Genomic DNA, 17,511 nt, shown 5'->3' with positions numbered 1-17,511 from the left:
TATTAAAAACATGTTCAACATGACGACACGAGGAACAAAAGAAGTGTCTTGTACTTCATAGTTTAGGTGGTTGAACAAAGCACCTACTTCGTTAAGTGAATTGGTGATTGGCAGTGGCAAACTCCTCATTATACCACTTGTCTTATTTATCCCCAGCTAGTTCAAGGATAGTGTCAACTCTAGTCATTTGTACATGTTCTATCTGATGTTGGAAATATTAAACGCTGTATTCCTTCTTGATTTTGCATACTACTATTTCACATATGCATACAAGGAATTAAGGGAACTAATTTAGTTGATTGATTAGAATGTCTAAGTGTTATAATTGTAAATCTTATAGTATTTTGTTAAAAAAATGCATACAAGGAAGCATATCCAGTGGATAAAAAAGTTACAAAGTCGTGAACCAAGGTAACAAAGGCTATTACAGTCTTACTTATTGTGTCCTCTGTACCTCTATATCTATATGTTTTGTTCTGTTCTCTTCTTTATTTATTTTTCTTAAATTAAATATGATAAGAAATAGAGAAAATGGTAAAAAAAAAAAAAGTGGATAGGAGAAGAAATAAGATGAAAGTTAAAGAAAATAGTGGTATCATAATAATAACCTACAAATAAAATAGTGGTTTTAAAAAGTGATAAATATAGTAATGTAAGAAATAAAGAAAACGATAAATAGTTGTATTAACTGATTCTACTTATAAATTCTGTGCTACTAGTTATTGTGGGATTGACTAGTAAGTGGGTATTACTTTTGGAAAATGTTTGATCAACACTCAATAACCTATCAAATACCTTAAAAGTGAGATGAAAATTAGAGAAAAATGATTGAAGGTCGTTTATAACGTTGGAGACATCGAATTGTATCAAAGTACACTTGTAAGAACTGGAAAACACAAGATTGATTGAATTGTGTTTCAATAATTTTAGCAAATCCTTTCGTAAGAAGCAGTTGACTTAAGAATAAATTATTACCTCCGACCTTTTATATATATATATATATATATATATATGATAAATTCATAAATTTTAATTTTATTTCAAATCCGTCCATTATATTAATGATTTAAGAGGAGTTGTTTTTCAAAAGATATTTTTTCAACCAATTATCTTCTTTGGTTGACAAGTCAAGTATACCCACTTTTATGTGAAAATAAGTGTAATAATTAATAAGCCTTACAATTAATTAGGGACAAAAACAAAATTTAATTAGGATCGTTGTCTTTTTTGTTCCATATATATAAGATTGGAGGTAATATATGCTAAAAACTTGTTTGGGGAGACTAAATCCAAACAAGATTGTTTGATATAAATGATACTTTTTCCAAAAACAAGGAAAACAAAACTTTTGAAACTCAAGGTTAGATAAATAGAAAATTCCTCATATTTTAACATCTCCAAATATTAAACACTCCATCAATAATCCTAATTTCTCTCTATCTTTTATTTTCTTTTTATCATATCACATCATCTATCCTATCAATATTTTTCTTTCTTCTTTTTATATCTCTCTCATGTTGTCAATTGATTTAGGACGTTTAAAGATATATATTTTTCCTAAATAGAAGATAAAAATACACAAATATTTTTATACTGGTTCGTCTCTATTATTATGACTTCATCTAGTTCTTAGCCAGCACACCAACTTTCACTATATCTTTTCAAAGATACAAAAATTATAAGATTAACTTAGCAGTTAAAGAAAGAACTAAGGAGAGAGAAGTTACTGGTTTAAATCTCTTAATAACAACAAAAATTTCCACTGACTCTTGGGTATGAAATATATCATGTTGGGAGCATAATAGTCACCTTGTGTACATTCATGATTTTCAACAAAAATTAATTATTACTTTTAGTGAAACTATTTGGTACCAATAGGTACCATAGTCGGGATCAAAAATCATAATAATATATAAGATCATAGGAATAAAATAAACAGAAAAAAAAAGATAAAATTAAAAAAAAATTAAGTACTAAATAAAATAGGTATCAGGTTGATGCAAAAGTTAATATTAAAAAGTATAGATTACATCATCCATCGGGTTGGTTCAAATAGAAAAAAAGATAAATTTGAGAAGCAAATTGGTTATAATTGATTTGATTTAACCAACAAAATAATAGGAATTTTTTGTCTTCTTTTTTAAAAAATGAAGTCACGTAATACTTCAGATCATATAAGAAACTATATATTTATTGATAAAAAAGAATACATTTCAAAATAATAATAAAAAGATGACCATATATAAATTTGTAATTGAATGATAAAATATATTTATTAAATTAGTTATAAATATAATTTTTAAATATAAAGATGTTAATATAATTACTATGCCGAAAAACATAAAAAAAGAAAAGAAAAAGAAAATAACATAAAAAAGAAAAAAGAATGAAAGAAAAACAAAAAAGTAAGAAAATAGAAACAAACAAACAAGACGTAAAACATGAAAAGTAAAAAAATAATAATAAATAAATAAATAAACTGAAAGAAAGAATCATAAAAGAGAAAAATTCAAGACAGAAAAAAACTACCTCAATGCAGGACAGTGTCCCCAATAGGGTTACCTTTCTCATATAGAAATAGGTTTCCATTAACCTTTAATAGATTTTTGTCCTTCATCTTTATTAATTCTAATTCAAATTCAAATTCAAATTTTCTCTTCACTATGGAAAGCCTAGCTAACTTATTTGAACCTGTACACAAATAGTTTCACTCAAGCTATCCTTTGTTAAACAGTGCAAGTCTGGATGATTATATGTGCCTACAAAATTGACGTAGCAGATAACTCATTTTTTAAAAGCATTACTCATAGGACTATAAAGTAAATTTTTTAATGACATAATAAAAACCAATAGACCGGCCGAGATGAGTCAATTATTTGCTTAATTGGAAACAAGAAGTCACATTTCTCTTTTGAATAATCGACATGCGATGACATTTATAATTAATCAAATTCTTCTTTTCTAGTTAACTGTTGAAGAAATTATCTTAGTCACCGCAACCAGCAGTAGAAATTGCAAATGTTTTACAAACCAAATTAAGGGACTAGGAAGTTGTCCAGTTAAAATTTGTTAAATAAGAGTCTGACTGCTATGCAGAAAGGTCCTACCAAGATCGAAATTCATTCAAATAATCTGTCAAAAGTAAGAACAAGGTCATGTGAGACGGTGATGAAGACGGTGGTTTATTGGGCAGCAGTCTTAGAATTGGGGGCACGTGATGGTCACGAGGGTCCCCCACGAATGTCTGTCTTAGCCTCTCATGGCCTCTCCAAATATTTAATCAACAACAATCTTAACCTCTCATTGCTTCTGTTAGCATCAGTTAGTCGCTTAGGCTACATTAGTGCATGAAAAAAGATTGCCTAATTCCAACTAGAAAAATGGCCCTAGAGCATAACATTAAACGCATAAACAGAGGTGGATGGAACTATACCACTCAGAATATTTATGCAATTATCCTGCATACTGTTTGGTGCTTTGGTAAATTAATTGAATCACTTATTGGCAATGGGTCCTTTCTGAGGGTTATGGAGAGGGAGTGTTGTGATCGATGTTGTCCATTCACATCTAACCTTGATAGGACCCAACTTAGCTTGGGAGTGAATCGAGATGAATTATTAAAAGTAGACATAATAATGCCTAACGTAGCATGCTATTAACTCCAAAATCGCCCTAAATTATCTTCCATATCTAAGTGGTACTCACCTTATACTATAGTTCCCCAAATGGGTCCCCTTAATCTTCCCCACCATCCATTAGGCCACAGTTTGGCAAAGGCCTCTCCTTTGACTACAGAATATATATTCTGATCACCCTCCAGGCTCCATCCAAATAATTACACTCGTATTAAGGCAATGGACCTTTGACAACCTAATGCATACCCACAATGGTCTTAATAAAGGTAAAATTGAAGGGCTAGTCATGGCCACATAAATTCAAGTAAAATTTCAAAACGTTCTCATCACCCACCGTATGACTAATCAAGGTGATGTTATAGCAGGTTGCGGCATTGAATAGACTGGTGGGAAATGAAATCTGAGTATTACTATTATCCCATTATGCATTTGAATTCCTTAGTTTGTAGATCACCAGTTGTTTCATTGATGTAGCTAGGTGCAATAAATTCTCTACCTGGCAAACACAGATAAATAGCAGTGCAGACCCCATTGGTGATGCAATTTGCAGGGAACCAAGTGGGAAGAGAATAAAATTAAATTCATTGATGTAGGAACTGAAAGGTTCTCGAATTAAATTCACGCCTTTTGGCTGAAAGTGATTGTGTGATCAACTATCGTAGGGATCAAAACACTGGCATTGTATATTCCCTTGGCATTCTAATTCTCCAGTCAGATTTTGTAATAAATTTTCAGTGCTAGATTTTATGAACTCTATGTCTATGTATGGTTAAAATTTTCTGAGACAAAAAAAAGGAACAAAGAGAACTGTCCAAATTAAGAATATTAAGTATCGTCAATGAAGTAGGAAACAAAAGGAATAGTGAAATTTTGCACCAGATTTTGGTAATTATGCACATCTGAGAAAATAAATCTCAGCCAATAAGCATGATTTATGATGAGGAAGCATAGCTACCAGTACCCATACATATATAGTACCCACGTTAAGGGACCTGCATAATATTATATAAAAAATGTATCAAAATAGACATGGCGCATGGCTCTATTATTCCCAAGCCATAAATACAAGTACTCGTAAATTCTAATTACTACTTGTGCAACATAATTTTATCAATTTCTTATAAAAAAATTATCAATTAAATGTGAAGCTTCAAGTTTAGGTCTTTACAACCAAATCCCGTATGATCATCTTAGTATATCTATGAATATGTAAAACCACCTATTTATTGCTCACGATCGTTCAGATTCAAAGTGTTAAATAAGAAGGTTCTGATTTTCAATTAGAAAATTTTGTAGACAAACCGAATCAGATTTGCAAGAATCCTATGTATTTGTTGGTTGTGTTAGGCTGCCAATGCAAGAAATGCAAGGTGCAAAATATTTTTAATTGTAAAACCAAACGAAGTCTGAAATCTAACAGAAGTTTCTGAATTTATAAAGAAAATGATCAAACAAACAATAGTAATGTTTTGGATGTTATAAGCCAAAACAACGTGGATTACAGAGAATGGACCACGTGCTTTTTAAAGCCGATATATTCGATCTCTGACCGTTTTCTGTTAATACTGAAGGACGTAATATGATTTTTTAGTGCCAGATTTGCTTCTCTCAAATTACGTTCATACCATTTTTGATCTCTCGTCACTCACTCCTATAAACAAACACAATATTATTATTGTTATAAGATAGGATATATCTATTCTAACTGCAATTATGTGGAAAAGCCATGCCTCAAGGTCCTGGTCCTGGACCATGACTCGCCTCACATGCTATTGTATCCCTAAAGTTATGGAATGACAATTTTCCTTAACCCAACTATCTTTATCAAATTATCAATATATAAAATTAACTTTTAAGGGCTAGTCAAATTAGGCCGTGTAACCCAACTGTCTTTGAAAATATTAATATGAATAATGATTAGGGCTAAAAATAGATCAAGACAAATTAGATTTTATTAGTCTCAAGTTTGACTTGAATTAAAAGTATAAGGTATGAGTCTAGTCTAATTACATGTCAATGATTGTTTTTAAGAACTAATTGAGCTTAGTTTACATAAAAGTCTGATCTCACCTACAAATTTGTTTAAAAGTTTTGTTTGTGATAATATAATAAGGAGATAGAGGTAAATATATGTACATGAGACTTTTTAAGAATTAAATTTAATTTATTTATATGATATAAACATATTTTTCAGGTTTAATATAACATTAGTGAAAATTTATTTTAAAATATATTTTACAATAAGATATTTAAATAAAACAAATTTATTTTTCAATAAACTTTATTATAGCAAATTTTATATGCTAATAATATTAATAACAAATATTAATTTGTAATTTTTTAAATAGACTTTTTGAATAACCTATAGGGTATGATCAATTTAATTAAATAGATTTTATTAAAAGTTTTCATTGCTTGACTTATTTTATGAAAAAAATTACTTTGACCTGATTCTAAACTGATGTAGACTGGATCATAGATCCATATCGATCCACATAACCTATATTTTCACCTCAATCTAATAATAATGATATATGAATATTTTAGTATTATAAATTAACACTCTTTTAATACTTACTATTTTTCTTTTTATTTCTCTTTAGTGTTATCGCTTATCTTATATGTCCTTATCTCTTTGTGTGTCATCAATTTCTAATTTCTAATAGCTGAAGAATCTAAGTCTAGAATGACATCCAAATCCTCTCTATTACCTAAAGAAATTGATATATATGTTTTGTTTTCCACATCTATGTAACACGTGATGTAAAAAACCGTACGTTGTCACTACTTGTGAACTACAAAACAGACATTGCAAAAGACTAGGCTTTATATTTAATAAAACTTCTTTAATTAGTTTTCTTGTTAAAATATTGGTTACTTTATTACATTTTTAAAACCAACAATTTTGATATTTCATAACTTCAAAATAAACACAACACATATATGTATCATATAATCAATCAAATACAATTATCTGGCTTATTTCACCACAACATGTTATTAACATATACAACCTCAGAGACTCAACAATACTTAACACACAATGGTACAATTAACATCATTATAGCAGACAAACATTTATCACAAACTACCACACTCCTGAAAAATTACTAACTTAATTTTTAACTAAACTTTTGTTATGAATAGAGATTCAAAAATAACAATTACAGAGCAAGACACAAAAACAAATGAGCAAGGAGCAGAACCAAATGAAGAAGAAGAACAAAGGACAAAAAGAAGAATTAATAGGCCACGATACCTGGAAGACTACGTAGCAAGGTAAAGCTGAGTTAGCAGCCAGGTCAGCAACATTCTAGAAGCAATCCAAGATTCCTTGCCATTATGGGTTGTCCCCTGCTAGTAGTGCAAATTGAATTTCTCCAAGGCACACAATGCCAAAATCCGTTAGAATTGTATCTTCTAGAATTATAGCAGAATATCTATAAATACAGAATTGATGTAATTCTAAGGGAACAAACAATAACATTAAGAATTTCCTCTCCTTAACCTCCCTTTCTGGAGGAATCCTAGGCCTCGAACTCTAGAATCATAACAACTTGGTGCTTTCATTGAGAGCATCAATGGTTGCCTTTGCTTCTTCCACGTCCACTATGGACCGCATCGAGGCCGCCACCGCGGAACTCACCTCCGATCAAACCATGTCCACCAAAATGGACGAAATTCTTCAGAGGCTGACCCTTCTTGAAATCTACTATTAGTTTTCCAATGTGCTTCACTCCCAACCTTCTTCGACCCCTTCATCTTAGGAAACCGCCGCCGGCGCGGTTCCTTAGTCGAATACCAAAGATGGAGCCACGAAGTTCGAACCGAGCTTCGCTTGCTTAGACAAAAAGGTGCAAAGCTTCATGGAAGAGTCCCTGAACTCGATTTCTAGTCAAGGGAGGGTTGCGGAAAATCAAACCATGGAGGAGGAAGTTCATGGTGAAGATGGTTCCAAATTCGCACTGGGAGGCAATGAGAAACCAGTGTTTGGATGAGGTTGTGAATTCGGCAACTACGATGACCAGTGTCTTGTCGCCAAGTGCCCCACACGCCATCCTCCATCTTCAACCAGCTTGGCCACGCTTATGTCGTTGTTTTCCTCGACAACCTCTTAAGTGTTGTTGTTCATTATGGTTGTGCAGCGGTTCCGCATGACAAGCTCTTGGAACATGGAGACATGACACTGTTTGAGAGGGGAGTTGAGTCCTATGGGTTTGCCATGGTTGCAAGCAAGTGCCAACTAGCTATTTTTGCGCTATGGATGGCTGCTAAACCAAGTGAGTTGCGCTGAGACAGACCTTGGGATCCTGGAGGATTTGGGTGGACTCGTAACACCTTGAGGATAAGGTGTTACAAAGTAAGACACAAAAACAAATGAGCAAGGAGCAAAACCAAATGACGAAGAAGAACAAAGGACAAAAAGAAGAATTAACAGGCCACAATACCTGGAAGATTACGTAGCAAGGTAAAGCTGAGTTCGCAACCAGGTCAACAACATTCTAGAAGCAATCCAAGATTCTATGCCATTATGGGTTGTCCCTTGCTAGTAGTGCAAATCAAATTCCTCTAAGACACAATGCCAAAATCCGTTAGAATTGTATCTTCTAGAATTATAGTAGAATATCTATAAATATAGAATTGATGTAATTCTAAGGGAGCAAGCAATAACATTAAGAATTTCCTCTCCTTAACCTCTCTTTCTGGAGGAATCCTAGACCTCGAACTCTAGGATCATAACAACTTCTATGAAGGATAATCATCTCATATCGAACACATAAGTTTGCTTATAAAAAATGTTAAGATTTCAAGTCATCACAATATTTGAAAACGTAAGCCATTAATACAAACATTATTACATATAAAATTTGAGTATTAATTGTTAAATTTTTTAAGAAATTCAAAATAGAAATTAAAGTTTTTGTTGGAGTACGTTCACATTGGGTATGCATTGAAATCATGGTAAAAATACATTAACGACACTTTGTAACGTAACTATTGTTCTAAAAGTACTAATAACATTTGTCATGAAAACTAATTTATTTTATTTATAATATGCAAAATAATTGCACGAAAAGAGAGTGTATTATCATCCGTAATTGATTAGTTTGGGACTCTTTTACAAATTAACTATCAAAATGAAACAGTTTTGAAATTAATTCTCAACACATAATGTTTTGAAAACTATTGACAACTATTTTATTTATGGTCTTAAAATGTCGTAAAAAATTACTCTCACTTGATGGAATCGTTTGGGAACACCAGTTTACTGCGACGGTGATCGCATTCGCTGCTAAATTATGGCTCATGAATTATTTTAGATGGGAATAAGTGTGCGCCACGAAGCATGCGGACAATGGAGTCACTATCTTGCAACCGATTAGGGAACATAGGCAAGTTGATGATTAAACCATCATCAATTAAAAACTTCCTTCCTTTCTCTATGAGATCTAGAGATACTAAATACAGGGAAATAGTTGAAGGGATCTTTTAGAAATTTCCCTGAGCTAAAAGAAAATAATTAATCGGGATTTCAATTTTTGAAACAATGAAATTATTGATTGAGATTCGGATCTCAGCAATGGGGAATAGGTGCAGACAAACAATTAAGCAACATGTTCTGATCGAGTATCATGACTATGGTGCTCTATTTTAGGATGAATTTAGATTGGAAAAAAAAAAGAAAGAAAGAAAACAAGCAGTTAATTTGTTTGATATAAAAAAATGAAGAGATACACAAGAAGAAAAAGAAAATTAGACATATATTAATAGTAACATGATTAAAATTGGGAGGTGCATGAGTCAAGTTCAATTGAAGGTTCTAAAGATCATATTTTCGATAAAAAAAGAAATTTATAAAGACAATAATAATAATCATTAAATCCCGATTAATCATTTTCTTTTATCTCAGGGAAGTTTTTTAAGTTAGTACTTATCGCATCTTTTACTTCTCTCTCTTCTTTGCCCTTTTTTTTTTATTTCTCGCTTGATGAACCAATCCATTCCAAAGACAATATTTTCCATAAAATTAGAGGGAATTAATCACTCCTATCCTTACTGATCAGAACAACCTACGTCTCAATACTTTGATATCTCTCGTCATCAGTCATCACTGCTAAGTGTCGAATCAGTATTTGGAACAATCATTGAATTGAGTTTTCATCCCTCTCACCTCTAGCTTTCACCGTTAAGTTTAGAAAGATAAAAAAAGATAGGCACAGAAAGTAACAAGACTAGGAAATTAATAATGATAACACCTTGGTTGCTTCACACTTTCACTGTCTACTATTCTTTTGGCGGTATATATTAGAGCAACTCTGAAGTATGTTGTTTTTTTATAATACAGAATTTGAATTCGCATCATGTGAAATATGACTCTAATCTTTATAATTTGTAAAAACTTTTGTGGATTTACGTTGGTTCTTATATTAACGTCTAAGTAAATTGAGAATATCATTGGAACATATAAGTTTCTTATTGTAAAAATTGTTTATAAAATTTTTTACAACCAAAGTTACTAAATCATTGAGGAAATATTTTTTAAAATCAAAATAGGAGGTTCTGGTATGAATATATTTCGGTCTCATGTCTCTGAACCAAAAACAAAAACTATATAGTTCATTTCCTCTTCCACAACCTACGAACGAGGGATTTATACTCTTCACAACTCCATCACTGGCAGTGTACAAAGCTCAACTGAGAGAGAAAAAAAAAAGTAGGAAGAAAAGAAAATAACAACATGCTACAAGAGCAAAGACACTCAGTAGAAGGGGGATCTATCATCTGAATTTTGTTCCTTCAAGCATTAAGAGAAAGAGATATCTCGACCAACCTAGGTTACTGGAAACCGATTATTAGTATCGAATTTTCTTCAACTTTGGCCCTCTTACTAGTGAGTAAACAATAAATAAAAGCTTTTTTTTTCAAAATGTACCTTTTCTTTCTTCCCCACATCTCTTTTATTTTGGATTTGTGTGTGGGGGAAACTGAAGTTTCTATCTTTGTTATTATTTTTTATTTGGATTTCTGCTAAGGAATTCAGTCATCTACATTTTGGGTCTTTCTTCATTTTCTTGGGACTGGATTTTTTGTCATGGTTTTTGTCTCATTTAGTGTCTCTTTGTTTATTTCAGATCCACCAGGATTTAGACACTGCTTTTGTGGATAGCAGAGACAATGTTGTCTCAGAAGCAAGGAGAGGACGCAATAATCACAAACCTCAACCACACAGAACATGAAGGTGGCAGCACGAGCACAAGGGAAGAAGAGGAGCAAGACCATTCCATGTTCAACTTCAAGAGCCTTTTATGGCATGGTGGTTCTGTTTGGGATGCATGGTTCAGCTGTGCTTCAAATCAAGTAAATAAATAAACACACCCAATAGACTCAAATACTCCTCACCAAAATACAAAAACAAGAAAATTAACTTTATAAAGTAACTCTTTTAATTTCTTAGTTGATGATTTAACAGTGAATGTTCTCATTTTATAGGTAGCTCAAGTGCTTTTGACACTGCCATACTCCTTCGCTCAACTTGGCATGGTATCAGGCATCTTACTTCAGATCTTCTATGGCCTTATTGGAAGCTGGACTGCTTATCTAGTCAGTGTCCTCTACATAGAGTACCGCACCAGGAAGGAAAAGGAAAATGTCAGCTTCAAGAACCACGTTATTCAGGTTAGTATGTTGTGTTGTGTCGTGTTACCTTCTCAACTCTGGATCTCTTTCTACATAGTGTTCTAGTTCCGATAAATTATTTGGTGATGCTGGATTATCAAGTGTCCGCTGATACAAATGAATATAGTTTATATAACCTATACATGATTATAAATTGCAATAGCCATCGCAGTTACAGTTGTGTTGTGGTAAGTCAGAAAATCTTTATATTATGCGAAAATGTGACTAATGTGGCCGCAATTATGATTGTGCAACACTATTTAAAACCATGAATCTATATTTAAATTTTAGGATTTAAACCAAAAATTATTAACACAAAAGATTGGACACTTTGGGTCTGACTTGAATATGGAATCGCAATTGAGATAGTATTTTTTTCCAAAATTGGCTGACCAGTGAATAGAAGATTAATTGGGATCAAATAAAAAGATTCAAATACCTCTTAGTTACAAAAAAATTATAATTTACGAAAAAATATTAATAACACTTAAACTTAATTATATGTCTCTAAGATACTAATATATCATTGGTTTGGGATCAAATTCCTTAAATAACATCTTGAATTAGAGTTTGAGCTAGAATATAAAAAACATTATTAGAACATGTGACTCTATTAGAAACGGTTAGTAAGATTTCGTACCAGAAATTAGTTACAGAAAACTCATCATTCTCTACACCAAATTTATGATGAAAAAATAATCATGTTAAATTTAACCTAGATCATTGTGGTGTAAAACCACCAAATATTTTATTTCTAGTGACTAATTTGAATTGCATTATTTTTCTCGATTTCAGTGGTTCGAGGTCCTTGATGGGTTACTTGGTCGATATTGGAAAGCAGTGGGGCTAGCCTTCAACTGTACTTTCCTCCTATTTGGATCTGTGATACAGCTTATAGCATGTGCAAGGTAACATCTTTGCTTCGATTATTAAGGCAACTTGAAGTAATCTAAAGTGGGTTCTCGTCTTGTTACAACAAATTTGATGCTTTTCTTCTTTCTTTTCTGTTGCTCTTTTTTTCTTTTTTTTTTTTTTTGAGAACAGTAACATCTATTACATAAACGACAAATTGTATAAACGGACATGGACTTATATTTTTGGAGCTTGCTGTGCATTCACTGTGTTCATACCTTCCTTCCACAATTACCGTATATGGTCTTTTTTGGGCCTTGGAATGACCACTTACACGGCTTGGTACCTTGCTATTGCAGCCATCCTTCATGGCCAGGTGATAAACACTTGTCTATAGCAACAGTTTTTATGGCATATACTTGAAATATTGAAACAACTAAACTACTAGTCAATTCTTGTGTTATGATATTCAACATGTTGCAAATCATGGTTGTAGGTAGAAAATGTTACACACTCCGGTCCAACAAAGCTAATACTATACTTCACTGGAGCCACTAACATACTCTACACGTTTGGAGGACATGCTGTGACTGTGTAAGTTTACCTTTTCCTTGGCAGCATGATTATCTCTCATCCTCTGTCTTCTTTCACTCGTTTTATTCTAATTTTTTACAAGGCTTCTGTTTGCAACTTTTGTCGTTTATCTCGGTTTTCGAGATCTGCCGGCAACAGCAAAATCATGCAAAAACTGCTTTCTCTTATTTTACTTCTTTTGTCTAGAAAAGTGTTACTTCTTCCATGGCATCACTCCTTATATATGTCTGAGAATATTCTGTACTTGAATGGTCTTCATTTTCTACTTTCTGACTGTACACTCCTTCCAAAATTAAGTAAACTTGGGATCGTGAAAAATTGCAGTTTTATTGGATGATTGGTTCATATTAATATCTTTTTTCCCTACCTCAAAAAAAAAAAATTAATATCTTTTGTCCCAACCTGCAGAAAGCCATGAATTGAAGTTCTAGTTGCAGTAAATTCCACAAACGTGTTCAAGTAATCCCTCCTGTCTCAAATATAAAAAAGAAAAAAAAATATTTTTACTCAAATTTAAGAAATTTTTAACTTTTTATTTTATTATCTTTAAAAATATCATTTATTTAATTGAAGTATTAGTTTTAATGATTTTTTTTATACATAATACTAAGTTCCATAAAAGAATAAGTTGAAAAAAAAATTACTCTTTAATTAAGATTAATATAATTAAACGATGTCAACTATGTAAATCAGTTATTTTTCTTATATTTATAACCAAGGAAGTCTATTGAAGTGGAAAAAGGTCTTGAATAGAACCTTTTTAGTAACTTTTAAATTATTGAATAAATGTCAATACAAATTGGTATAGGTAGATAAAGATCCAAAATTAACTCTCATTTTCCTTATGTGGTTTCATTTTTTTTGAAGTCACTGACATATTGGGAGTGCTTTCTACTAATTTCAATAAGAAAAGCATTGGTAAATAAATAAAAGTATTTTAAATATTTTGTCATTCAGATTTTATTTAATGCTTTTAGAAACTACTAATATAATTAATTATTTGAAAATATATCAGTCTCCATTTTTAGAAGCTTATATCGATGTATGTTGTGATAATTTTTCCTAGATCTTTTGTGCATAATAAACTGAATTAATATTAATGAGGACAAACATTGCAGGGAGATTATGCATGCCATGTGGCAGCCCCGAAAGTTCAAATCCATCTACTTTCTGGCCACTTTGTACGTTTTCACTCTAACGATCCCTTCTGCCGTCGCCGTTTATTGGTCTTTCGGTGATCAGCTCCTTGACCACTCAAATGCATTCTCTCTGCTCCCCAAGAATGTCTTCCGTGACGCCGCCGTCATCCTCATGCTCATTCACCAGGTAAAACCCAAGTCAAACCTTTCATTTTGTTGTGCTTTGTTCATTAAAATCATAAAATACAATTAGTAATTGTAAGAGCTTCCTCAAAAATAAAAGTGTAAGAGCTATTATTTTTATATTCTCACTTTTTATAACTAATTATTTTCATCTCATTTTATTGTATTACTTATTTTATCTTATACTTTTATTTTATTCTCTCTTATTGTGAAATAAATTATACACAAATAGATTTTTCTCTAAGAAAAACCTTTAATACGCACTTGTTCATGAGTCCTGTTTATTTGAAAGATTTTTTTTTAAACTTTCTGAAAAAACTTTGAAAACAAGTAATTATTTCTCTAAATTTAAATTAAAGCATACACATTATTCATCCTAAATTTTAACCCTTCTATTTTCGTTTCCCCCTACTCTGTTTGATCTAATGATAAGTGAATGACACCTTTCTGTATCAGTTATAACTTTAAATGATGCAGAAATTTTTTTTGCATCGAATCATCTTTCGGTGTAGAAAGTTCTCTCATTTTATAACGATGGAATCTATATTAGCCTCAGAGTTGATTTATTATTTCCATTTTAACCGACGTAAAATTTATCCTTTAACATAGCCTTCCAGACTTTCGTCGAATGATGGTTTCCTTACCATTCTTAAATTTTTATTACTCACAGTATATATATTTTTTTTCTTTCCTTAATGTCTGAATGCAGTTCATCACATTTGGATTTGCGTGCACCCCATTATATTTTGTGTGGGAGAAGGTGATTGGGATGCACGACACAAAGAGCATTTGGTTAAGGGCACTTGCACGGTTTCCAGTGGTGCTACCTATATGGTTCTTGGCCATAATCTTCCCTTTCTTTGGGCCCATAAATTCAGCTGTTGGATCTCTACTCGTTAGCTTCACTGTCTACATCATCCCTGCCCTAGCCCACATGCTCACTTATAGAAATGCCTCAGCCAGACAGGTAAATCTTCTTCCTCGTCCTAACCATCTCTTTGCATGCCCCATACCACCATCTTCAGCTATATCATTTGTGTCCCAGATTTTAATGAGTGGGCTCACACTAAGTAATAAGATATTAGTGTTGTTTATTTTAAATTTTGGTAGAATTGATTTAATGGAATTAATTTTTAACTACTAAATATGATTTAAATATGTATCTAAATTATTCATAATTACATATTTTATATTAAAATTTATATGACGGTGTGTAAAACTGATTTTGTGGGTAAAGAAAAGACGCACCTTGTTACCCAAGCTTATTTGTTTTCACCGTTATGAAAGAAACTTATAAGCTTTCTGAGTGTCCATTGTGTGGACTCAGAAGTGTATACATGCGAGCAATTAAAGATGGTGTCTTTAGATGAGATGAAAGAAAATAAAGAAAGAGAATATATGAATGATATACATTTAGTTGAAAAGAAAACAAATTAAAGGAAAAACAGCAAAAGAAAACCACAAAAATTTCCTTTCATTTTTTCTTTAATTTAAATTTTTACAGCGAGACTTAGAGATATAAAAGCATATAGTGCATTTGGAAATTATTGTATTGCACTATGCCTCTGCTGAGGTGGTAGAGTTGATTGATCTTTCTCCATAGTAACTCAAATGAGGAGGTGAGCAATGATATATCTTATCAAATAATGATTTGTGCACATTTGCGTGTTGATATAAACGCAGAGAGAAAAGAGAGAGAAATTAAAATAAATAATATGACCTTATAAGAAAATAAACTCACACAAAAAAATGTCAAATACGTGTTTGTATTTAGAGGTATGCATTTATTGAATGAAAAATAATATATTTAATTTTTAAAATATAAAAATATGCTTTCATTCTTAAAGTGTTTTAGAAGATCAATAAGAAGAGGTGTTCGAGAATTTAAAAATACTATTACAATATTAATGATGAAAGGGACAAAAAAATGTACATGGATTTGAACATAATATTTCGGCCTCCCAATATATCTTAGTTTAAACCCCGTACTACCGTTGGAAATCTTGTTAAATCTCTTTATTAATTTGCATTATTGCTACAGCATGCATTAAATCTCCTTTTTTGCGGATTTTTGTGAGTAATACATCAACAGTGTAGGGACATCCTAAGTTATCTAAGGTTTTTATTTTATTTTTCTCATTTTGCAGAATGCTGCAGAGAAGCCTCCTTTCTTCATGCCAAGCTGGACTGCAATGTATGTCTTCAATGCATTCATTATTGGATGGGTTTTGGTGGTTGGATTTGGGCTTGGAGGATGGGCCAGCATGATCAACTTGATAAACCAAATTGACACATTTGGACTTTTTGCCAAATGCTACCAATGCCCTGAACCACCGCCACCTGCTGGAGCACCACCCCCTCTTACCCATCCAGTGGTGGAGGGAGGGGTTGACCTTGTAGAACCATGGGCACCTCCAAACTTGTTGAAGATTATTTAAATTGCCATGAATAAATATATAATTTTCCTAAAATATATATAAGAAAATTATCTATCTAGTATATTTCTTTTTTCATGTTATTTGTATATTCAATACAATTATATTTTATATTAATAAGAAACGTTAGTAATGCATGCTGCAGTTTAGGGAATGTATGTTGTTTTTTTTTTTTTTATCTTTTTTACTTTTGTATCCACTAAAAGAAATTAAAGTATTACTAACAAAATTTTTGTTACTATTGGTAATTTTTGTAAATTGTTTTGTCACTAGAATTAGGAAGATGATGAATTAATTAGGGATTGAAGTTTCTTTTAAAATACATTAAATTAAAAATAAAAATATCAAATTTCCAAAAAGGTCCTTAGACTTTAATTGAGAAAACAAAAAATTAAACTTAATCAGATATAGCAAAATAAGTCATGTATATTATATGATTGAACAATACATAATACACAATGACTTATTTTAAAGTTAAACCAAAATAAAAATCTTGGATATAATGACACAATTTTTTGGTTAGATTGGATGATGCAATCAAATGATATTTGACCTATGTTGATTTCTCATTACAATGGGTAATGCTCATTAGGTAGGTTGTTAATTTATGTAATGACACACTTTATGTTTGCAGTGTCTTCATAGTTACATGTAAAGTACATTTGTGATATGTGAACAAATATCAAAATGTATATTACCAAATTCTAGGAAATAATGTCATGCAAAAAATGTCATATATAACATAATTATTCAAAATAAAAAATCAAAATGCATATACAATGTAATTATACGAAAGTCGTGAAAATATCATTAAAAAATGATAAGAAATTTTTTTATTTTTTTGGAATTTTAACAAATTCTTTTTTATGGTTTAATATTTAAATGATAGAGGGTACTAGTAAGTGCTACAATGCATAAACTTTGTGACCTCAAATAATATTATTTGATATAATTTGACTAATTTTGTTTAAATTTGTATAACTCATTATTGTAATA

At 31.4% G+C, this 17,511-nt stretch overlaps 1 protein-coding gene across 1 annotated transcript; it reads left to right on the top strand.

Moving 5' to 3' along the window:
- The first annotated feature begins 10,237 nt into the window (after positions 1-10,237).
- LOC114406167 (auxin transporter-like protein 4) lies at positions 10,238-16,669 on the top strand. Its single transcript, XM_028368764.1, has 9 exons — positions 10,238-10,527; positions 10,769-10,994; positions 11,127-11,312; positions 12,108-12,220; positions 12,357-12,540; positions 12,661-12,758; positions 13,877-14,084; positions 14,790-15,047; positions 16,228-16,669. Exons 2-9 carry the CDS (start codon positions 10,812-10,814, stop codon positions 16,516-16,518), a joined length of 1,521 nt encoding a protein of 506 aa, XP_028224565.1. The 5' UTR covers positions 10,238-10,527; positions 10,769-10,811; the 3' UTR covers positions 16,519-16,669.
- The last annotated feature ends 842 nt before the right edge of the window (positions 16,670-17,511 follow it).

Source organism: Glycine soja, chromosome 3, assembly GCF_004193775.1.
Source record: "Glycine soja cultivar W05 chromosome 3, ASM419377v2, whole genome shotgun sequence".
Lineage (NCBI taxonomy): Eukaryota > Viridiplantae > Streptophyta > Magnoliopsida > Fabales > Fabaceae > Glycine > Glycine soja.
This window is presented reverse-complemented; position numbering and strand designations above follow the sequence as displayed.